General features: G+C 46.5%; 1 protein-coding gene across 1 annotated transcript in view; it reads left to right on the top strand.

Annotated features, from left to right (window-relative positions):
• DTX4 (deltex E3 ubiquitin ligase 4) overlaps positions 1 to 24,426 on the top strand; it is a 34,120-nt gene extending 9,694 nt beyond the window's left edge. The window contains exons 3-9 of the mRNA XM_046644893.1: positions 6,533 to 6,594; positions 6,942 to 7,103; positions 9,201 to 9,262; positions 10,138 to 10,290; positions 13,563 to 13,724; positions 18,291 to 18,380; positions 20,641 to 24,426. Of these exons, the coding sequence (XP_046500849.1) occupies positions 6,533 to 6,594; positions 6,942 to 7,103; positions 9,201 to 9,262; positions 10,138 to 10,290; positions 13,563 to 13,724; positions 18,291 to 18,380; positions 20,641 to 20,874 (925 nt within the window). The 3' untranslated portion in view covers positions 20,875 to 24,426. The remainder of the gene's footprint in view (positions 1 to 6,532; positions 6,595 to 6,941; positions 7,104 to 9,200; positions 9,263 to 10,137; positions 10,291 to 13,562; positions 13,725 to 18,290; positions 18,381 to 20,640) is intronic.
• Positions 24,427 to 24,485: the final 59 nt, after the last annotated feature.

Here is a 24,485-nt window from a genome sequence, read left to right as displayed (position 1 = left end):
GTCTTCTTGATCATAAAATAGGAGAGGCCCAGGTCTATGTGGTGCCCACAGCCTTTGCCTGCCAGCCCCTGATTTCTTGTGAGATTGGCCTTTCGCACCTGTCCAATCTTCCCTTTCCCCAGGTTGGGATGGGTTAGGTTGGACATCTGAGTGTGAAATTCAGGCTGCCCCGAGGAGCTCACAGATGTCAGTGCTGGGAGGAGAGAGGGTGGAGGGTATACTGCAGGTGAGAAGCCTGGCCTTTACTCCTGCCTCTGCCACTTGGGTAAGCCATGGGATCTTTGCAAGGTCCAGTTTCCTCGTGTGCGAAATGAAGATTGTCACATCTGCCTCACTTACCTGTTGATGCAAGTAAACCGTAATCAGTCTATAAATCAAAATTGGGGTGAGTTTATTATGAGTCAGATCTGAGGCCTAGCCCGGGGCCTTTCTTCCCTAAGAAAGGAAGGGCACCAAAGAAGTGGGGTATACAGAGTGGTTATATACCATCTTGGAACAAAGAGCAGACATCACATATGATAAGAATGTCCCTTTTACAATTGTCACGAGATGCTTAGCTGGCACAGAGGTCGGTGGTCAGCAGGTCAGTGGTCACAAGGTGAGCACAGCAGGTCAGTAATTAATCCTTAGTTCCAGGAACAGATGCTTATCCTTAAAGAAATGCCAATATGGGGGGGCTACATCCCTGTCTTTAGAGGCAGCATTCTTGTCTTTGGAACATAGTAAATATTTAAAGCAGGTGTATATTGCATGCTCAACAGGCCACATCAAGTCCCTTTGGAAAAACAAGGTAGGGAAGAATTAGTTTTACACCAAATGGCTTCCTCATATACTCCAATAGGTACTATTGCTTTTCATTTATTTATCATACCCCATGGAGCCATTGTGAAAATCTCCACTAAGAGAGTTCACCCCTTAACAGTTTACCTGATGCACTCTCCTGCGGTTGTCAGCATTATACCATTCCCTTATGCCATGATGCAAGTGTCAGGCATGGGCACTTAGAATTAACTCCCCAAGGAGAGCCACACAACTCACGTGTTACAGAGTAGGGACTGGAACCCAGGTTTTTTTTTTTTTTCCCTTCTTCTCCCCAAAGCCCCCTGGTGCATAGTTGTCTCTTTTAGTTGTGAGTGCCTCCAGTTGTGCTATATGTGATTCTGCCTCAGTATAGCCTGAGGAGTGGTGCCATGTCCAAGCCCAGGATCCGGACCGGCGAAACCCCGGGCCACCAAAGCAGAACGCGCAAACTTAACCACTCAGCCGCAAGCTCGGCCCCCTAGAACCCAGGGTTTAGTCTCCTCGTCCACTGCTCTTTTGGCTAAAACCCAGCTCCTCATTTTATGTGAAGGCAATTTTTAAATGGTCTGATGCTGGTCAGATGCACAGGATTTTCATATGACTTCCTTTGAGCTGGCAGAATTATTTGGGAGAGGGAATATGTATGTAAACAGTGCTGCTGCTTGTTTTCTCCACGCCATCAGACATCAGCATCCTGGGGGCCCCTAACAGCTCCAGGGTGATTGCTGGTGTGGCAGAGGCAGGCTGCTTGGTGGATAAGAACACAGCCTCCAGACCCTGACTGCCTGGGCTCAAACCCAACCTCCTTGCTGTGTAACGTGGGGCAAGTTTTGTATCTTCCGTCTTCAGTTTGCTCATCTGTAAGATGGGGACAGTAATAGTACCTTCCTTATAGGGTTTGTCATGAGGATTAAATGAAATAGTGTATAGATTTAGCACAATGCTTGGCACTTAATAAGAGTCCAGCATTAGCTGTTATTATTATTATTATCAGCAGGTATCTATTGAATATGCACTGTGTGTGTAGTTGTTGAATTGAAGTCGAAGCTGAGCAGAGTCCAACACCCCACCTCATTTCTGGCGCCCTTGACAAATGCCAAGTGACCCCATGCCATAATTGAGAGAAAGGAAACCCAGATCGCTTTAAATCTCAATGAGGGAGTCGGCAGCTCTTTATCTCCCTGCTTTATTCCCTCTGCCAATAGAATTGGAGCAAGAGAATAGGGTGGAGGTGGAGGTCCTGGCAGCGCAGTTTCAAAAGGGCTATGGAAACAAGTTGTTTTTTTCTCAGCTCTGTTTTCCTGACAAGGGAGGCCCCTCCCCACCCCTCTATCTTCCAGCCCTTTCCTTTTCACCTCTTACCACCTCCCTTACCCCCACTACCATCTTCTCCTCCAGCCTTTCTTGGCCATTTAATTAGCGTGTTTATTCCCTTTGTCTGCTATTGCTATCGACCTTCTGTCGTGGAATGGCCCCTTCCCCCTCCTCTCTCAGCCCATGACCTCTTCAAGCAACTTTCCCACGGAAAAAAGGAAGACCAGGGAGGGCGGGAGAGGTGGGATGGAGAGAAGGGTTTGTGGGGAACAAAAGATCCTGTGAATTATTCAGAGACACAAGCAGGGGGTTTCTAAAGAGAAGAGAGAAGGGGCTGTGCTGTGGAGGGTGGGAGTCCTGGGTTGGCTCCTAACTCCAAGAAAAACACTGCTGCTCACCATGGTATCTGTGACGCTATTCTCCAGCCATCGACACCCCTCCCCTGCCACCTTGTCACCTCTTCTCATTTCTTAGTTTTCTATTTTAGGAACAGAAATTAAAACATGCACTCTCCATAACTGGGAGCAGCCCAATAGAATGGGGGCAGAGGGGTGCCTTCTGATTGACCAACAAGTGGTACAGTCAGACAGCTTTGGCAGAATGGAGTTGGGATCCTGAAGGATGTGAGAAACATGTCTACCATCAGGTTGCTGATTTCTAGAAGGAGGGCTCAGGCGTATTTAGCTGGGGCCTCAACAGGGTGTGATGGGTGTGGACTGAATGGGCCTTTCTCCATGTTTTTCATTTTAACCAGTAACAGTGGGGGAGGGGTGATCAGGTGTTGGCAACTCAACAGTCCTGAAGACTGCTGCGCACCCCACTTTATACTTGATGTCCTCAGGAACCTGAGAAAACTGGAATATTAAAGCAGGAAAAGACTTTAGCGAAGCCCAACTTCCTCTTTACCACGGGGAAACAAAAATGTAAACAGTCTCCCAAATTTGCATAGGGTTTGGTTATTTACAAAGTGTTTGACGTAGATCCTAAATCCTCACAAGGACGCCATGGAATAGAGATTTAGGATGCCCTGCTAACAGCTGTGGTAACTCAGATGCAGTCAATGAAGTGTGGAGAAGCCCTGTGGCTCTCGCAGAGGCACAAAGTCAGTGCCCAGCTGCACTAGGACGCAAATGTCTGATCCCTATGCTGGTCTCCTTCCGTCATACCCTTCTGTATTTCATAAGCAAAAATCCCCTGCTTCCCCAAACCTTGCTACCCCTGCCCAGAGCCTAGTGACAAGCCCTTCTGCCATGTTGTCCCTTTCCTGGCATGGCAGGGACACCCACCTCTCCCACAGTGTTCGTGGTGAGTCCAGTCCAGGCCCCACGTGCATACCCTCCCTCTCTTCAGACCTTGCCCCCACCTCCAGTCCTAGGGCTGCCTGGGGTGTGTGCTCTGGGAATTGGCCTATTTCCTGGTTAACCAGATTGGGTGTGGAAACCTGCCAGTCCTGTTTGTGGGAACAAAGGAGGCTTTTGTCACCCAGATCGCAGCTACTTATCAGTTGGAGTGGGGGCCTTGGAGATGGTGAGGGGGAAAGGCAGGTGTGGGCTGGGCAGTGCGCTGCCCCCTTGTGGGGAGCCAGGGAACAGGCACAGGAGGATGGGTCTTCACTCCCAGCTTCTCCAGGTGCAGTTCCGTGAGGAGGAGAATGAGCCGTGGGTGGGGGACCCATGGCTTACCTTCCACTGTGTCCTTAGATACTGGGGTGGGAAATCGTCAAGAGGTCTCCATGGCACCTTCTAACCCCAGACCCGCACGAGTTTACAGATCAGGAAATTGAGGGTTAGATAAGTTAAGGATGTTGTGAGGAGTTATTGGGAGGATGGGGACTCCAACCTTATTTTCCTCACTCAGCGTCCACCACACCATGCCTGGCCTGGTGGCGCAGGTCGGCTCAGGGTCCAGAATTGAGCCCGTGCCTCTTTTCTTGGCCAATTTTCCCTTGTTTTGAATTACCCTCCCCCCATCGGGGTTTGATTTATCCTGGGGACAGTTTCTGAGTAAAAGCAGCCTTTGGTGGCCTGTTGAGATGCAAACATTCCCACATCTGTTATTTCACATCCTTCTCACAACTCTGGTGCACGTGTCATTGACCCTGGGAAGGGACAGAGGTGCGGGAAGACTCAGCACAGCCAGGAAAACCCATCTTTGTGGGCATGTGGGGACAGACTGACCCAGTGCTCAGCCTTGAGGTCTCATTCCAGCTCTCCCTTCTCTTAGTTGTGGGCTTATTCCTTACACTCTCTGAGCATCATGCTGTCTGTGCAGTGTGGGGCGTTCTAAGAATTACATAGATGCAAGAGCACAGCCTAGTGAGTAGCTAAAAAATGGGCTCTGGAGCTAGATTTCCTGGGTTCAAATCCTGAGCTGTGTGATCTTCGTCAGATTGGCTTAACCTCTCTGTGCCTTAACTTCCCTGCCTATTGAAGTGGGGTTAATAATACTAAGACCTCCCGCACAGGCTGTTGGAAGGGTTAGATGGATTTATATATTGTGAGCAGTTAGAACTGTGGCTGGCACAAGGTGCGCTCTATGTGTGTTATCAATTATAATGCGTGGATGAAGGGCCATTGCTCATTGCTCTGTCCCCAGCATCCAGGAGAGCGTCCAACACAGAGCAGGGCTCACTATCAATGGACAGATAAACAAATAATAAACTAAATAACCAAATAAACATGCTCTTTTGCTCTCCTCCTGTTTTCTCAGCACCACCTTACCCCCATAGCAGGACTACTGGCTTCTCAGGCGGTCTGGCTCCTCGAGTCATCTGTAACCCAGTCCATTGGCCTCTCTAAACCCACTTCCCCCCTCCAAGCCCAGCTGTGGAAGCCTGGGTGGCAGGGGGATGGCGCAAGACCCAGCCCCACATGTCCCGTATTTTTTTAGTTGGCGCCGTGGGAGGCCTGCTCTCTCCTAGGCAGCTGTGCCGTCTCCTCTCCAGCTTGGCTTGAGTTGCAGGGGAGAAGGACAGAAAGAGGAGGAGGCCTTGCCTGATATTTATATTTCTCAGGGAAAGGAGAAGCAACAGCTGTTAGAGCAATGGTTTCCAAATGTTGGACTGGGATTGGCTACATCTGCATTCTCTCAGTAGGAGCTTGTAAAAATGCAGATTCTTGTGCCCACAGGTGGAGATTCTGATTCAAGTCTGGAGCTCTGTCTTTTTTTTTTTTTAAGATTTTATTTTTTTCCTTTTTCTTCCCAAAGCCCCCCAGTACATAGTTGTATATTCTTCGTTGTGGGTCCTTCTAGTTGTGGTATGTGGGACGCTGCCTCAGCGTGGTTTGATGAGCAGTGCCATGTCTGCACCCAGGATTCGAACTGACGAAACACTGGGCCGCCTGCAGCGGAGCGAGTGAACTTAACCACTCCGCCACGGGGCCAGCCCCTGGAGCTCTGTCTTTTTAAAAGCTTCTTAGTTGGATTTTAGGTACACCCAGGTTTGGGCTCGCTTATTTATTTATTTTTTGGTGAGGAAGACTGGCCTTGAGCTAACTTCCATTGCCAATCCTTCTCTATTTGCTTGAGGAAGATTGTTGCTGAGCTGATATCTGTGGCAATTTTCCTCTATTTTTTTTGTACGTGGGCTGCTGCCATGGCAGGCCTGATGAGGAGTGCATAGGTCCATGCCCAGGATCCTGGCCCATGGACCCCAGGCCACCGAAGCGGAACATGCAAACTGAACCACTATGACACTGGGTTGGCCCCTTGCTTCTTTATTTTTTCATTCCTCAACAAATATTCATTGAATGCCTACTAGTGCCAGGTTCTGAATGAAACAGACAAAGATATTTGTTCTTGTAGAGCTTAGATTCTAGAAGGGAGGGTAATAAGCGCAACTTATTTTAAAAGGTATAAGTTCCATGGGAAAAAAAAAATAGAGTAGGGTAAGGGCTTGGGAGTCCCAGGGTGAGATGAGGGGTGGGCAGCAGGAGTGAATAAGATGGTCTCAGGAGTCTCACTGAAGGGGTAAGATTTGAGCCAAGACTGAAGAAGTTCTAGGAGGGAGCTAAGTAGATGTCTGGTGGAAGAGCATTTCAGGCAGAGGGAAGAGCATATGCAAAGACTCTGAGGCAGGAGCATGGCTGGCATGAAGGAGGAACAGCTAGAGCAGAGTGAAAAGGTGAGTAATGTGAGAGGGATAGGGGGTTTGGGGTATGCTGGTATTTTGACTCTGAATGGACTGAGGGGCCATTCTGAATTTTGAGGTTCCGAGTGGAGGAGTGACATGGTCTGAGTTAGTTTTTGAAGGTATCCACTCTGGCTGCAGTGCTAAGAACTTACTGCATCTTTAGTAAGGATAAGTAATTTCTGTAAGAAAAGGGAACTCCTCAGTGAGTGAAGTTTGGGGTCCCAGCACTGGCCCATTTAGTCCCATTTGTCAAAGCCATAATGTATCTGCTCTTTCCTTCCACAGGGTCCCCACCGTCCCAGTGAAGAACCTCAATGGGTCCAGTCCTGTCAATCCTGCTTTGGCAGGTAAGAGAAACCCTGAGCTTGTCCTGCTTAAGATTGCAAAACGAAAGCAATAAAATAGCTAGTGACCATTTATAAAAGAGAGAGAATTTGGGTATTAATTAAAACAACGGGGCGTTTTAGGAGTTGGGTGGGAAGGGCAGGAAGAGTTTGGGGAGAATTCATTGCTAAAAGCATATCATGCTGCTGAAGATGCATGAATGAATACAAGTAGAGGGTAAGTGGAGAATTCATGAGTTACGGGAACTCTTCTGGAAGGGGAGAGAGATGGTTAATGGGGAGGGAGGGATTTAGAGGGTGTTGGGGACCTAACTCCCCAGTCCTCCCTCACTCATGCCTTGCCCTTCCAGGAATCACTGGGATCCTCATGAGTGCAGCCGGGTTGCCTGTGTGCCTCACCAGGCCACCAAAGCTGGTCCTCCACCCACCTCCCGTCAGCAAGAGTGAAATAAAATCCATCCCAGGTGTTTCCAACACGAGTCGCAAGACCACCAAAAAACAAGCCAAGAAAGGTATCAGCCTCCTTGTCTTAAGGAGTCCTAGGGGGGTGGCTGGCCTGGTGGTGTAGTGGTTAAGTTCATGTGCTCCGCTTCGGCGGCCCAGGGTTTGCAAGTTCGGATCCTGGGCTTGGACCTACACACCACTCGTCAAGCCATGCTGTGGCAGCATCCCACATAGAAGAACTAGAAGGACTTACAACTAGGATATACAGCTATGTACTGCAGCTTTGGGGAGGGGAAAAAAAAAAGATGAAGATTAGCAATAGATGTTGGCTCAGGGCCAATCTTCCTCACCAAAAAAAAGAAGGGGGTGGACTTCTGGGGGGTCAAAGACCTGCCTCCCAGCCCTGGCTCTGCCTCTGCCACTGAGGGTCTGTGCCTTAATTTCTGCATCTGCTAAGTGAGCATAACTAGTACCCCCTCTGATGATTATACCAGAGTGGATTGTGTATAGATCAGATGGAGACCCTTTGAGAAATGTAAAAGTGTGGTGTACAGATATAGAGACATAAAAATATAAAGTGTGACACCAATAAAATGTGTCAGAAAGATTACGTTGGCATTGGAGCCAAAACAGGTGGATTGAAGTCCCAACTTTGTCGGTTGCAAATCGTATGATCATGAAGAGTCTCTATTTTCTCGTCTTTACAATGGAGTAAAAATGCTCACAACCATTGTCCAGTGGGTGTGCCCTGGAAGGCATCCATGACACTTGCGAAGTAGCCACTGTCTTGTGTCCCTCTTGAGCCTCCAGATGCTCTGGCCATTTGAACCCTCCTTCAGGAGTTCCTTCCTACCTGCCCGCAATCCCACAGCTAAGGGGTCAATACATACCTGAGCCTATCCTGGCACCCTTTGCTGCCTCAGCTCTGTAGCTGCTCTTTCTCTTTGCTGGTTAAATGTATTGACCATCACCCCTAAGTCTCCACCTTGCAAAGTTGTTGTGATGTTTCAGTGGAATCATATGTATGTTGCTCTTAGCCCAGGGCCTGGCAAGCAATAGGCTCTCAATTAACAGAAGCTTAATTCTTACAGGAGAAGCAGGGCAGTGGGAAGGAAGGGCCGGCATCCCAGCTTTTGGCTGTTACATGATCTACTTCCTCAAACACTTGTCCTACTTTTCCAGTCTATTAAAATTTCTCCACTTAAATGAACTCAATTGCCTTGCTCATAGTCTCACGGGGAATGACAGGATTTTGCACTTTCCCACTCTTCCTGTTATTATAATAGCACATATTGGAGCCTTAACTGGCAAAGTGCTAAAAGGCTGCATGTCCATTAGATCATTTAATTGTAAATGCAACCCTTTAAGTAGGTGCTATTGCTTTGCCCCATTTTATAGGTGAGCAAATGGCAGTTTAGAGAAGTTAAGAGAATTGGCCAAGGAGACACTGACCCTTTTTTCCTTCGCTGCCTTCTTGTGTGGCCGTATCATCCCATCCCCTGCATTTAGGCTGGGCTGCCTCCTATGGCTCCAGTCCCCGAAGAAATTCCAGAATCATTGCACCTGACAGGATGCTTTCCAGAGCATCCCCTTTTCCCTGCTGCTGGCCCACATCTGCTGGCAGTGACCACACCCTCAACTTCAAGCCAAGGAAGAGTATCCTGAGACTATAGTCATTGCTTCCTGGTCTCCCATAAAAATAATATCACTCTGACGCCATGTTATAGATCAAGAGAGTGCTTAGCACATGTAAAATGATATGATAAGCCTACCTAATATTTTTAAATGTGTAACAGTTTACCTCTGTAAACTCTGTAAACACTCTTGCTTTCATTTCTGTTGTCTCATCGCATTGTTTGGGCAGGTCCAGGCTCTTCCATCTCTGTTAAAAAGTGGGTTTGTTGAAAATAGGCAAGGAGATGTCAGGGAAGTGACTGAAGGAGGTAAAGGCAGGTGTCAACACCTCCCACCTCCTCAGACCACCTCTTTCCCTCTTCTATCCTGAGTTCCCTTTCAAATTCTTATGTACAATTTCAGAATGAATGCCTCCCCTTTCCTGCTCTGAGCCTGGCTAATAACTCCCCTCTCTGACATGCCTGGTTTGACAAAGCTGTTTGATCCCTTATCTCTGCCTTGCTGGCCCACTGATCATCCTGTCTCCACAGGTAAAACCCCAGAAGAAGTGTTGAAGAAGTATCTGCAGAAAGTCCGGCACCCGCCAGACGAGGTGAGTGCGGGGAAGCAGGGCAGGGCTCAGCTTCTCCACCACCCACCAGCATTTCCTCTGCCAGAGTTTTCTGAAGGATGTGGGGGGAGCTGCTTCTAAGCCCTGACTGGACAGAGCTGATCAGAGCAGACACCCAGGCCCCGGGTTCGTGGTCCCCAGCCGCAGCTTAACCTCTCCCACCACCCCATTCAGCAAAGTGCTGATTGATTCTCAACTACCTGAACATGACAGTCTGAATTTAAGAAATACAGGATGATAAGCTATGGGAACTGACTTTAAAATGGGCTTGATGTAGAACAGTGGCTCCCAACCAGAGAGGGGATGCTACTGGCATCCAGTGGGTAGAGGCCAGAGATGCTCCTTAACACCCTAAAATATCCAGGACAGACCTTGCAGGAAAGGATTATCCTGCCTCAAATGTCACTAGTGCCAAGGTTGAGAAATCCTGTTGTTGATCTGTTTAAAATGCACACCCTCCAGTACACTCAAAATATAATACCTTTACAAAAGTTCATCTTAAATAAAGCTTGCCAGTGGGTCTATCAGCAAGCATTTATTTCCTCGAAAGCCTTTGGAGGACACCAACAAAGGCAGTACATTGTCACTGCTCTCAAGATTATCTTGTTGGCTGGCCCATGTTCACCTGTACCACCACTAGGAATTATTTCAGAAATTTCTCTCTTGCGTAAAGCAAGACAAAACTATAGTTAGAGTCCCAAAGGCACATATACCCTGGTTTGTGGGCTTTCTAGAAGAGGAGCAGTAACGGCTCACCTGACCTCTGAGATCTTGTGGGAACCACTGTGGAGATGCCCTGGCCTCCTAGGCTGGGTGAGAGCTGACGACCTCTCTGCTCTGTCCCTTCCCATCCCCAGGACTGCACCATCTGTATGGAGCGCCTCACAGCCCCATCAGGCTACAAGGGCCCACAGCCGACAGTCAAGCCTGATCTGGTGGGAAAGCTGTCGAGATGCGGCCACATCTATCACATCTACTGCCTGGTTGCCATGTACAACAATGGCAACAAGGTTAGTGCCAGTCTTTGGGGCTGCTGCTACCTCCCGTGCTAAGCCCTGGAGGAGCAAGAGCGTGGAGCCCCTATTAGGGTGGCACCCGGGTGATTTGGGGAGTCCCACAGCAACAGGAATGATGATCTTGGCAGTTCTCAGCAGGAGCAGTCCTTCACAATATTGTAATGTTGGAAATACCTGTCTTTACCTTCCCTGTGGGCTATGCTACCCAACTCGCCCCAGTCCCTACCCTGGGTGTGGTGGTCTGAGAGAGAGAATCCTGTCCCTGAGGGTTCTGAAGGGAGTGACCCATGATAATGGGCCCATGTTCAGTGTTCATTCATACTAGCATAGAAGGATTTTCCAATCACCCTTCCTTCTCTAGGGCTAGTGATTTTCAGTTATAATTCATTTTCTTTGAACAATTTCTTTTATTTATTTATTTATTTATTTTTCTGGGAGAGATTTGTGCTGAGCTAATATCTGTTGCCAATCTCCTTTTTCTTTTTTGTTTTTCCCTCCCCAAAGCCCCAGTATGTAGATGTATATTCTAGTTGTAAGTCCTTCTAGTTCTTCTATGCGAGTCACCGCCACAGCATGGCTACTGGCAGACGAGTGGTGTGGTTCCGTCCCCAGGAACTGAGCCCAGGCTGCCAAAGTGGAGCATGGCAAACTTTAACCACTAGGCCATCAGGGCTGACTCTGGACAATTTCAAAACACCCTTGATTGCCCCTTCAAAGCATTAGAGACTGTTGCCAGAGCATACCTGGTAGTCCCTTAGCATCCCACTTTTGGAGGAAGAAAGGCTGCTTGTGATGCTCATCTTGTCCATTAATCACAGTGGAGTGGAATTCCCCAATTAGAGCTGGTTTCCAGGAATCCGGGAGTGTCCTCAGATGATAACTCTCTCCTTACAATGTCTGAGCCTTTTTTAAGTCATTGGCTTTTCTCCTGTTCTTTCCTGTGCCTGGAATAGTCTTCACTCCTCATCTCCATGAATTCGAATCCTACTTGTTTCTTCAGGCCCAGCTTGGACTGCATCAGAGTCTGAGATTTCCCTGATATCCACCAACTTCTTACTTACTCAAAAGAACATCTGGCTTTTGGGGGCTGCTTTTGGGGGCTGCTCTGTACTTCTCTTGCTGTGGGAAAGAGGAGAGGCAGGCTTGAACCCTGGCTTATTAGCCAAATGACCTTGCGCAAGATTTTCAACTACTCTGAGGTTTCACTTTCCATCTGGAAAATGGAGATAAAGCAATATCTAATTTATAGGGTTTTATTACTATTATTACTCAAGTTGATATTTGAATTATGTATTTTCTTCTTTGTATTATGGCTATAATCTTTTTCTTTGTCTTTATGTAGTCCTCTGATTGAAGTTGGCAAAGTGCTTGGGATCTTTCTCAGTGTCTCAGAGAGTGCAAACTCAGTTGTTGATGGACGATGCATGTCTGGATCCCCTGCCCACTTCACTGACCCTAAACTAAAAGGTTTCTTTGGGACTTTGCATTTTACGAAGTTATTTTGAGTTTAAAGGGGTTTCTTAGCACATTCATTACCTTTTTGATGACTGTATTTAAGGAGAATCTAGTACCTCCTTGCATTTATTTCCATCGTGCTTCAAAAATGTTTCTCAATTCACTATCCTTTATTCTCCTTCACATTAATACTTTGAAGCATGCATTTTTTATTTTCTTTACACAGAAGATGGGAGAGAGGGCCCCACAGAGAAAGAGAGTGATTCACCCAAGGTCATGAAGCAAGTTAAGGCCAGAACAGAGAGTGGGACCTGGGTTTCTTGACCCAAAGCCTTGGGTTCTCGTCCTTTCATCACTTGGAGTAGCCTCTGTTTTCCTGAGTACAAGCTATTCCTTTAAATGTGTAGAGCTTGAATTGAAATGTCCTGAAATAACTCCACAGAGGATCCCAGCCCTCCGGAGGAGATGGGTGTCCTGGACAGCTTTGGTCCCAGCTGTGCGACAGCGCTTTTTATACACTTTGCTCCCTGCCCACGCATGCCTTCCTTGTCCTCATCTGCTTTCTTTTTGTGAACCTGGAATATGATTTACTGTCCAGGCTGTCCTCCAGGCTCTCCTCCCACCCATCCAGGTGGCACTTCACCAGGCCCTGCTGTGAAACCATGACTCCTTACATCACTGCATTCAGAGTCCCCTGCAGTCCCCTAACAGAGCCACTGAGGTACAGTGCAAAGCCTGTGGGATTTACACAGACCCACTGGAGTCCCAGCCCTAACTAGTGGCAAGTCCTTTAATTTTGCTCTGCCTCAATTCCCTCCTCTGTAAAAGGGAATAATTTTTAAGGCTAATAATAATAAGGCTAATATTTCTTCTCAGCTGATGTCAGAAAGTGAGGTCTAAGCAAGATAAGAGATGTAAATTGTTGCAAGGTTTAAAATCCTATAACTAATGCCATCATTCCCTCCTCTAGTTATTTATGCACACCTCATCCTTCACCCTTCTCAACCAATTCATAACTATTCTTTAAGGACCGTCTTCTGAAAATCATCTTCATTTACTCCAGCACATGGTGCCCAATTTCTCTTTGTCGCAGTGGTTTCCAAAACTGTCTGAACATTAGTCTCCCCACGGAAATCATAAAACTACTAATAGCATTTAGATACTCCACATGCTAAACCCTTCTTATGGATTATCTCATTGAATCCTCTGAACAGCTCAGTGAGATAGGTACTCTTATTTTCCTTGTTCTATAAGGAAACCAAGCCTTAGAGAGGTTAATTAATTTGTCCATGGTCACAGAGCGGGTAGATGACAGAGCTGGGAATCAAATCCAGGCAGTTTGTCTTCAGAGTTCACGCTCTTCACCACCACACTCCATAGCCTCCCAACTCTGCCTCACTGGGCCTGGTGTGAGTCTAGGTATCTTTAGATTTCCCAAGCTTAGGAGGTGATTCTGATGTGCTGCTCTCTAGTGCTTGCTGTCGGTTCCACTCCTTCGGTACTTAGCAGTTAAATGATGATTCCCTATGAGTGCTCCCTGCCCTCTTGAGCTGGTCTCCTTCTCAAGAACAGGATCTCTCTCACCTGCCCCTTAGCATGGATCCTTGGGCTTTTTGTGGACTTTACCTCCCGTTACTTTGGAGAAAGCAGAAATGGCTTCGGTAGCTAGGCAGGGAGGTTGGGAAGTTTAGTACTCATTTTGGTGCATTTTGACACCCTGGCCCTTTATCTGTGGTACGTTTGGGGGTTGGGTGGGGAGGTCATTACCAAAACTGTTTCCCAATCTGGTTCTTTTGGCTTTGTCTTCCCAGGATGGGAGTTTGCAGTGTCCAACCTGCAAGACCATTTATGGGGTGAAGACAGGTACCCAGCCTCCGGGGAAGATGGAATACCATCTCATCCCCCACTCTTTGCCTGGCCATCCGGACTGCAAAACCATCCGAATCATCTACAGCATCCCCCCTGGAATTCAGGTGAGCTCATCCTCAGCCATTGACTTTTATTGTTTTATGTTTAAATGTTTGCAGATAAATGTTTGTCTTACTCCATTCCGGTTGCTATAGCAAAATACCATAGACTGGGTGGCTTTTGAACAAAAGAAATTCATTTCTCACAGTTCCGGACGCTAGGAAGCCAAGGTCAAGGTTCAGGGTCTGGTGAGAGCCCTCTTCTTGGTTCATAGACCATCTTCTTGCTGTGTCCTCACATGGTGGAAGGGGTGAAGGAGCTTTCTGGGGTATCTTTTGTAAGGACACTAATCCCATTCATGATGGCTTCACCCTCTCAACGTAACTACCTACCAAAGGCCCTACCCCCTAATACCATCACGTTGGGGGTTAGATTTCAACATATTAATTTTGGGAGGACACAAACTTTCACTCTATAGCATTCCACTCCTGGCTTCCCAAAATTCATGTTCTTCTTGCATGCAAAATACATTCATTCCATTTCAACAGTCCCAAAAGTCTTAACTCATTCTAGCATCAACTTTAAAGTCTAAGTCCAAAGTCTTGTCTAAATATTAACTGAATCAGGTATGGGTGAGGCTCAAGGTACGATTCATCCTGAGGCAAATTCCCCTCCAGCTGTGAACTTGTGAAACCAAACAAGTTATGTGGTGGAGCCTCACCAGACGATAAGTCTGTTGGCACCTTAATGTTGGACTTCCCAGCCTCTAGAACTGTGAGGAATGAATTTCTGTTGTTTCAAAGCCACTCAGTTTGTGGCGTTTTGTTATGGCAGCCCGTGCTGACTATGATGATGTTATGAAAAGTTTCCTTCCCAATCTAATACCCCGTCTCACAACTTCCCCACTCTCCACCATTGTTCTTGCTTCCTTATGTATCCTTCCAGATTCTTTGTGCATTTGCAATGAAGATTGCATCCACTCCTCCCATTTTTACACAAATGATGACATATTAGACATATTGTTCTGCACCTTGCATTTTTCAATTAACAATATAGTCTATAGATCTTTCCATGTCAGTATAAAGAGTGTTTCCTCATTCTTTCTTAGCTCTGCAGAATAATCCATTGTATAAATGTACCATAATTTATATTCAGCAGTCTCCATTTGATGAGCATATGGATTGTTTTCAATTTTTTGCTACAACAAATAATACTGTAATGAATAAGCTTGTATGCATATGAGTATACCAGTAGAATAATTTTCTAGAAGCAGAATTTCTTTGTCAAATGATATTTGCATTTGTAATTTGATAGTTAGTCCTTGGATCTGATTTTTGTGGGCACTTGTTTCCTCTTCTGATTCTTTGAAAGACAATTCTAAGGAACAGACTGAGCAATTTTCCTGATAGTAAATACAAATGTGCCCCTTCCTTTACATGTTGAAGCTTTTTCTAAATGTTCTAGTGTGCTTACTGGATTCATTTATTTAACAAATATTTATTAGTTCACCCTTATTTTCTCGCTCTTCCTTGCCTTCTTCCATTTTCTCTTTTATTTAACAAAGATTTGGGGGTGGATTATGAGCCAGGTGTGTTCTAAGTGCTGAAGAAACAATGGTGAGCAAAACCTTGCCCTTCTTGAAGTCCCCATTCTAGTAGGATGAGGAAGACGATAAAGTAAACAAATGAAAAAACAAGATATTTCCAAAGAGTGCTAAGTGATGTGGAAGAAATAAAACAGGGAGATGTGAAAGCCTGCAGAAGAATTAAATTAAAAACCATGATTCTTCTTCAGAGGACTAACCATCCAGTCAGGGAAAAATAAATATACATCACTAAGCTATAGAGCAAAAAATGATATGCGCCACCGGTAAAAGCTGTGGGAGGCAGTATGGACAAAGGCAACACAAGGCCTTCAAAGTCTGACAGAACTGGGTTCCAATTCCTGGCTGCTTCCTTATCAGCTGAGGACTTTGGACGGTCACTTGACCTTTCTGAGCTTGGTTTCTTTATCTGTACAGCCAGAAACCTAATATGCAGGGGTTTTGTAAAGATGGAGATAATGTTTGTATGTGCATATTGTGGCACCGGACACAGTACTAAGGTGCTCAATACCTAGTTTGAGTACCCTTCTTGTCAGGATAATGAGGACAGCTTATGTCTGTCCACTGGGAGGGTTGGAGGAGAACTTCTGCTGTGGGGCACTCACTATTAGGGCCTTGGAAGACATGAAGAAATGGAGGAGAGCGTTTTTAGTTGGAGGATGTAGCAGAGTTGTAGAGGAGAGAAAGTGGGGGTGTTGAAAGCCCTTAAGGAAGAGTTTTAAGAGGTCGAAGACTTGTGAAAGTGGAGGAGAAGAGGAGGGAGCGTGAAGGATGTAGAAGAGTAGGCAGTGAAGACAGATTGTGGCCAGGCCACAGAAGGTCTTGAACACCAGGGTGAGGGCTGTGGATTTTGCTTGTCAGGCTGTGGGGAGTCCCTGGAAGTTGTTGGGCATGTGATTAGTCGTGTGATTGAGATTAGGCTTTAGAAAGTCAGTCTGGCGAAAGAGTGAGTGAGGGATGACCTGACAGACCAATTAGGAGACCACTGTAATAGTTCAGGCTCCAGCAATGGGGCCTGAATAGGGAGGGGCCAGGGGCAAGGGAGAGCAAGATATGGTTGGATGCGGGGGCAGGCGAGACTCCTGGAATGATTCTAGGCAGCTAGTTGGGGTAATAGGGACATGAATGAAAATTTGGGAGTCAGGAGAAACAGCTGATGGCCTTGGTGGGAGGTAGAACAGACTGAAGTAGGCAGAGGTCAGGATGGGGCAACCATTTTGGAGGATGCTCTTTTTCCCAGCCTCCAGGACTGAACAACAGAGAGCCTGAAGGGTATAGAGGTGCCTGCAGGCTGCCCCTGGAACTGCCACAGCTCCTCCAGGAAAACTCAAGCTTATATCAAGGCAAATGCATCTCTCCACTGTCATTACAGCCACTCTGTAGACCCAACCCGGAAAGTCAATATCTGCCCTCTCAGTGCCATGTCCATCACTAGAGACTCCAGGGACCAAGAGCTTTGGCTTCCTGGAGGAGTTGAGACCTTTAAGCTCTGCCTTCACTGCAGAGAACTGTTTCTTGGGGGAGAAGCTCAGCTGGGCAGAGTCGTGACTGCTCAGTTTAGCAACATGCTGGGAGCACACAGCCTTGCTGGGTCACTGCCAGGCAGGCATCTGAGTTGGCCACACAGCTGGCACTCTCAGGCAGGAGAGGAGAAGGCAGAGCTGTGGTTGGAATTGGCCCTTCAGTCCGGCAGCCTGGCTTAGAAACAGCCGTGGCCATGAGAATGTGGTCAATGTGGAGTGATTTCATATGAATATGAAATTCAGAATGTCACGTCCTGCATCACCAGGAAGACATTACATTGTTGCCTCTTTCAGCTCACAGTCATCTTTCCCTTCTCTGTAACCCCACTGCACTTATCATAGTGCTCAATTTGCCAAGTTATAGATGATCTTGAACCATGCTATTAAAAAAATTATTACAGAATTTTAAAGTCATTTTGGAACCATTGTCCATAATAAGAGAAAGTGAAAAATCTGTTTTCTTACAGTTTTGTTATTCATTCATTCACTCATGTGCTCATTCATTATTTAGCCAGGATATATTTTCCGATCATCTCTATGAGAGCTTGTGCCAGGAGCTGCATGGAATTATCAATATTAAATTGGTTTCATCCAGAAGAGTATTTAAAACAGAGTTCCACAGACCTTAAGGGAGTCAGGGATGCTCAGAAGTTATAGACAAATATTTGTGCATGTGTGGGAAATACGTGTATTGGTGGGAGAAAATCCCCCACTTTTCATGAACTTCTCAAAGGGGCCTGTGGACCCTTTCTGGACTCTGATTAGAAAGCCTGGTTTCTGGCTAAATTCTGCTTTAGTTTCTTTCTGAGACTGCTTTTTAGTAGGAGTATTGGGTGATGACAGTTGAAATGTTGTTAGAAGATTTTTAGTCTCAAATATCCAGATCTATATTATTAAACAAGAAAACAAGTAAAAACACTCGAGGACAACAGAGAAAATTCACAAGAATTATTCAGAAAATTCTGATTGCATGGCTCCTAGCTCAGAGGCACTTTTGTTATTCTGAGTAGGGTAGAGGTAAAAAGGCCAGAGTATGCCTCAGGAAGGCTGGATTAAGTTTTGACAAAGCAATTAACCTTATGAAAGTCATCTAACCTCTTGGGCTGTAATTTTCTTCTTTTGTAAAACAAAAGAACCAGAATAGATGATGATGATGAAAAACATTTACTGAGCTCTTTCTATGCACCAGGCTTCATGCTCACTTAACATTTACAGTAGTCCCACAAGGTAAGAATTCACATCCTACCTATTTAGCTTAGGGAACCAATGCCCCAAGAGTGGCTCCAGCTAATACAGCTGGGAGGCAGCAGGTCTGGTTTAAACCCAGGTCTTAGGACTCCAAAGCGCATGTGTTAAATGACTACTCCCGCTGCTGTTCCGGTCTGTTCTCTGTCTATACTCTTGGGCCGTTATTATTGTCATTATTTGAATTAGTCACAGCCTACACCCCCTTCCTTAGAAATATTTTGAAAAATGTCCTTCACTTTCTTTCTTTCTGCTTTTAGGGGCCAGAACACCCGAATCCTGGGAAGAGTTTCAGCGCCCGTGGCTTCCCACGACACTGTTACCTTCCGGACAGCGAGAAAGGGAGAAAAGTAAGGGCTGGGGGGGCGCGGTGTTCAGGGTAGAGCTGGGGAACTTACTTCTATGTTAGGGCGCCGAGTTGTGCTTCCTGCGGTGCACAGGCTAAAGAGAACTGGGTCTCTTTTAACTCTGGATGTACATGGTAACAAGGTCATATTTGAGTCAACTGTAGGTAAGAGTGGATCTAGGACTCTTTTTGCAGGGTGGTGGAAGTCAGAGCTTTTGGTTTTTTCCTGTCCTGGATATTACTGGCAATAATTCACATATTTTAGGACCCTTTCTCTAGGGCTTTGCTGCTTAACAGCTGGTCCTGGGAGCAGCACCAGTGGCAACACCTAGAAGCTTGATAGAAATGCAGAACCTAAGAAACAACTTCATTTTAATAAGATCCCAGGTGATCTGACAGCACATTAAAGCTTGAGAAGCATTATTCTGGTGCAGCAATCTCAATTTGTGGGAGACTATTTTCTTTTTATGTACTTTCTATTCTTTGACTTTTCCCAAAAGGGCAGAGGGAAAAACCATTGGGTTTCTGGATTCCTAGTGATGCATGGTCAGGTGTAGTGGTTTAATGAATTCTAAACTTAGAATAAAAATTTCTTATTCATTTTTCTATGGATAAGGCCAGAAAATCATTGGGTTTTCAAAACCTTCTCTGTTCTCAAAAGAGATAAGAACCATTGATCTAAGTGGATATTGTATCCTTTCTTGTGGGAGTGCTGGGGAAAATGTTGGACAAGAGGTATGTTTTCATTTGCTTTCTCTGGGTCATGCTATGTACCAACCAACCTCTGAATCTCAGTGGCTTACTTCAACAAATATTTATTTCTCATGCACTTTGCATGTCAGTTGCTGTGGCTCGGTTGCTGCTATAGGACAGCTCAGTCTGCCCCATATGGCTTCCTGTTCTGGCATCGCGGTCAAAGGAGCAGCTGTTCCATGGTCCATGCCCTTCTCATGGAAGGCAGCAGAGGACCAAGAGAGAATCCAAGTGGAATTGTGCATGAGAGCTGCTCCTGGAAGCTTGTTACTTCCATTCACATTTCACAGGCCCCAGCAAGTCATGGGCAAATGAGACAACGAATGGGGTCATAAACTACCTATAGGGAGCCCCCTCGGGTCTCATGGCAAAGGATATGGATACCTTCTCTGTTGATATACCTCAAATCCTCTCCTCCCTTGGAGACTCAGCTCAGAAGGAGCCACCTCCATGAAATCTATACTGATCCCCATCTGAGAGTCAACAGAGTAATGATTCAGTCCACGGACTGTAGAGTCAGGGAGTCCTGAAATCAAGATCCTCTTTTGCCACTTACTAGCTGAATGACCAAGGCAAGTCTTTTATCTCTGAGCCTGTTTCCCTGTCTGCAGAAAGGTGATAATCAGAATACTCATCTTATCCAATTATTATAACCATTACATGACCCAATGCTTGGCACTTATTAAGTAAACACTCAGGAGATGGTAGCTCATTGTTTTAATGTCTGCTGTTATAATTACTACTACTATTATGCCCTGCTTGCAGTAGTTCAGTTTTGAATCCAGTACGTTTTTATTGGGTGCTTCTTCATGCTGGACAGGGTGTTGGGCATTTATCTTGCTCAACAAAGATTTTTCTTTATAATTTAGCTGAGTTAGAACATTCTGCAAGCCCTAACACCTCTTGGGCCTCACCTATAAAATAGAGACAATAGCACCTGCCAGACCTGCCCCAAAGTGTGGTTGTGAGGACCAGCTGATCAAAGAAATATGAAATAACCTGGGAGCAGTCAGGGTACTTCAACCATGTCACTGGAGAAAAGTTCTACAACTTTAACTGTGGGTAAATTAATACCACATTCAGGTGGTGATGGTAGAGGAGCTTCAGAAGATCTCAGATCCTAAATGCCTTGAATTCCTAGATCCTGTCTTTTAAAATACAGCTGTGATGTTGGTAGCTAACAGTTGTTGAGTAGTGTCTGCCAGGGACTGCCTCCTAAAATGTTCACAACCTTTGGAGGCAGATTGCACCATTGCCAATTTATAAGTAAGGAAATTAAAGCTCAGAGAGGTGATATAACTTGCCTAAGGTCACAGTTAGTCAGTGACAGAGCCAAGAGTTAACCTGCAGGTCCCTGACTCCACACCCAAATCTCTTTCTAGTCACTTTGCTGCTTAGGGCATCATGATGCAGGAAGGCGTGAGACCCTTAGGAGACTCTCTACCATCCATGGGATAGTCTTTGACTGACACTAAGTATCTGTCTTTGGTGTTCTACCTTTACTGTCTTAGGTTCTGAAGCTGCTACTTGTGGCCTGGGATCGCCGCCTCATCTTTGCCATTGGTACCTCCAGCACCACGGGCGAGTCAGATACCGTCATCTGGAATGAGGTCCACCACAAGACAGAGTTTGGCTCTAATCTCACTGGCCATGGCTACCCAGATGCCAATTACCTGGATAATGTGCTGGCTGAACTGGCTGCCCAGGGCATTTCTGAGGATAGCACTGCCCAGGAGAAGGACTGAGCTACAGGGGCTTTGGGGTGGAGGGGCCGTGGGGACCACAGGGCAGGAATTGGGGAGAGTCAAGGTAGAAGTTGGTGCCATGCCCTCCTGACTCCCTCATCTCCTCTCCTGTCCTGTCTCCATCCCTTATCCCTCCCAGCCACAGGGAGGAGCCAGATTGAATAAGGTGATGTCATTCATAAACCTCATCTATCACAAAGGGGACATGGGATGAGGGCCATCCTCGGTCCATTCCCATGGAGTTTTCGGTGCTGGGTAGGCAAGAAACCCCACCCCCCTGCATCCCCTTAAGTGGGGGCATGGTCAGCACACTTAGGGTGTGGACAGTGCATGGGCACTCCATACCCTGGCCTTGTGAAGCCTGAGGTTCAGTGCCTCAGCTGGCTTCTTGCTGCTTCCACTCTGCTTTGAGAGCGGAGTATCTGCTTTTCTCTCCTCCGCTGGAGGTGAGGAGCTCTCACTGTGCAAGGTTGGGGGGTAAAGGGGTGAACCGCTAAACTGCTGTGACATCAGAAATTGATGCCTCGGTGTACAGCGAGGAAGTACTTCTTGCCAAGAGGGTCAGGGAGGCAAAGTCTTCTAGGAGCCCGCTCAGCTCTCATGATAGTCCTTGGCTTCCCTGGGCCCTCCCTCCTCCTCACACCTTTGACCGTCCAAAGAGGCATCTGGTTCTCTTGTGCGGATGGATGGACTCTGGGATTCCTCTCTGGGGTGGCATCTTGTGATGTTTCTAGCCCCTCTCTGATCAGACCAGAGCCTGCATCCCACTTAGCATCTGAACTGTCCTCAGGGAGAGGAGCCCATAGCCTTCTTCCCAACTCATCCCAGACCAGCTCAAAGATTCCATGAGTTTCATCAAGTCACTGTGAGTAGAGCTCATTCTGGGCTCTGTGCCATCTGTGTATGTGCATATATATGTGTGTGTGTGCGGTGTGCGTGCGCACAACAGGACTGGGTTGGTGGAGAGTCCCATCATGTTCCCACACTGTTTTGCAAGATGTTAAACCCCAGTTCTGATGGGGACCAAACAGCCAGGCTGTGGTCCCCTGACTTCCCTCACCATTTACCATAGTAAATTTGGACCCTGACAGAGATAGAACTGTGCTTTGGGAGATATGTAAGATGAGGCCCTTTCTATATCTCTTTCAAGGTTGGATCTCCATCCAGTCTTATTTCTATGAAAGCTTCAATCTGTCTCCATGCAAATTTGCTAGTCAGAGCCCAGAGGTGGTGCTGGGTCCCTTATCTCCCTCATCTATTACAGATTGATCTAGAGCATGGAGGGAGCCTCTTTAGCTCATTCCTAATAGGGTAAGACCATATTATGGTCCAGTCCAACCTACGTCAGGGTTGTGTTCCAAGACCCTTTCTATCTTCTCCCCAACAGTCCTCTTGCCTTTGGCTCCCATTAAGGAAAGTATTGGGGGTCAGGGAGGAGAGAAGGGGGATCAAGAAGGGAAACTCAATTCCCCCTTTGAAAGTGGGTTCTTTGAACTATGTGTTTGGGGGAAGTTCCTCTGGATACTAATTTGAATTTATATACCTCATATTTTGGGGGTTTGACGTATATATATATGCATATATATTTCATAATATTAGGAAGGTTTTTGATGCTAGAAAAATTGAAACATAAGAACCTTCAAAAATGGTACTTAAGTTAGAACTGAAAGCCACGCTTTCCTGAGAGCTAGCTCCAGAGCTGCTTGGTGTTAAGCCTGCAGCAGTTTTGACGTTAGTGTGGCCAGTGGGTTCACCTGAGTGTCACCCAGTTTCTCAGGACACACTGGTGCTGAGCCTTTCCTCATTTTTCAAATGGCTGTAGGGATCTTAATTGGCTCCAGCAGAGGGAGCTCTGATAGGAGGAATTGTCCCTGCCATCTTAGTTCTAGTCTTCCCCATCAGTCGGCAGCCATTTTATCTCACCAGCAGACCAGAAGATTGGTCCTGAGTTCACTGCACCATGGGGCAGATTCCTGCCTCAGTTGGGAAGGAAACATCTGAACTCAAGGAAGAGACATCCCTGCAGTGTTTAATGTCATGCCCCGTGCCCTTTGCTAGGCTACCACGTACCAGAGAAGATTGGAGAGCCTCATTGTAGGCCTAATACCATCTCCACCTTCAGTGCCCTGGTCAAGTATCTGCTGAGATTCTCACCCACAGGGATGAGGAAATAGACTGAGGATCAGTGAGTAGAAACACACAACTGTGCAGTAGGAGATGGGGAAGAAAAGAAGACATGCTTTGACAACTGGCAGTGGGCAGTGGGGAGAGACTGATTTCCTTGCACCAGGCAGAAGAAAGGTATATATGGGGAAGTGGATGGCCAAGAGCAGAAAGAAGAGACCCAGACTGTGTGTAAGGCAGGCAGCCTGACAGGGGCAATACCACTTTGATAGTAAGTCTTCATACCTTCAAGTCTTTCCCTCTAGGATGTTGACTGTCGCTGTGCCCTGTTTCTCTTCCTCTCTGAGGATGCTCTTCTTGTGGGACTTTCTGGGCAGAAGGGATCTTGAATTTCCTTTCTAACACTGTGCCAGGCAAGACGGGGGGCCTTCGTCTTCCCTTTCTCTTGTGCCAACCTGGAAAGGCACAGTCTTGGGTTCAGCGAGAACCCTGCCAGCAGAGGCCCTGTGCATCTAACAGTTTGACACAGGATGTTTTCCCACCAGAAGCCCTGCTGTGTTCTTTGGCCTATACAGGGAATTCCATGCCTTTCCTTTCATCGTCTTAGCACCAGCAGCCTAGTTTCTCCCTTCCTGAGTCTCCAGGGACAACAGATGGGATTGAATGTCTCCAAACCCTGACAGATGCTCATCCTTTAAAGGTAAATTGTGTATCTGTGGTCGTGTGTGCCTTTGTGTTTTCATCTCCCTCCTTCCCCCTTTTGTAAAACTTGGACTTCTCTGTCGTTTCATACTTGATCAAAAGTACTCGTCCTGGTATTGCACTGTTGTGCGCATGAGATGTTAGGGGAAGTCCTCGTGAGGTACAAGAAAGGGCCTGTCCCCTTTCCTTGTCTGTGGTTACTGGCACTTGAGTGGGGGGGGTTTCTGGGAAACGGCAGGTGAACGTCCTGTTGTCTGTAACTGGTGTGTTTTGAAGTCCTTGGTGTTGCTCTGTGAGAGGACATCGCCACCTGGTGCTCATGAGGTGTATGTGCAGAACAATAAATGGCAAATGAACAACCATAAACTGTTGTTTAACCTGCTTTCTATAGATCAGGGCACCTATCTGTGAGGCATTTGGGATACCTCCCTGAGTCTGTAAGGAACCACAAAACCTTCCGCTGGAGGGAGGGGAAAGTCCCTTTGCTCTATTTTTTTTTTTCTACATCTTTTCTAACCACACATTTGGCCAAGGGACCTGGCTTGACTTCTTGTTCCTCTGAAGCAGCGGACCACATGGCAGGGGAAATAAGTAAGCGAACCTTTGGGGGAAAGACCCTCTTAAAAACCGCGAATGTTAGCTTCCTAAAGTTCACTTTACCTGACCACAATATAGTGTATGTGTCAATAGTTTACAGGCTGTTGTTTTTCAAATAAGTGTTTAGCATTAATCCTGATACTAATGAGAACACAAAAATAAAACGCAAGTGCAAAGCTGCCTTTGTC

This window comes from Equus quagga, chromosome 17 (assembly GCF_021613505.1).
Source record: "Equus quagga isolate Etosha38 chromosome 17, UCLA_HA_Equagga_1.0, whole genome shotgun sequence".
In the NCBI taxonomy this organism is placed as follows: domain Eukaryota; kingdom Metazoa; phylum Chordata; class Mammalia; order Perissodactyla; family Equidae; genus Equus; species Equus quagga.
This window is presented reverse-complemented; position numbering and strand designations above follow the sequence as displayed.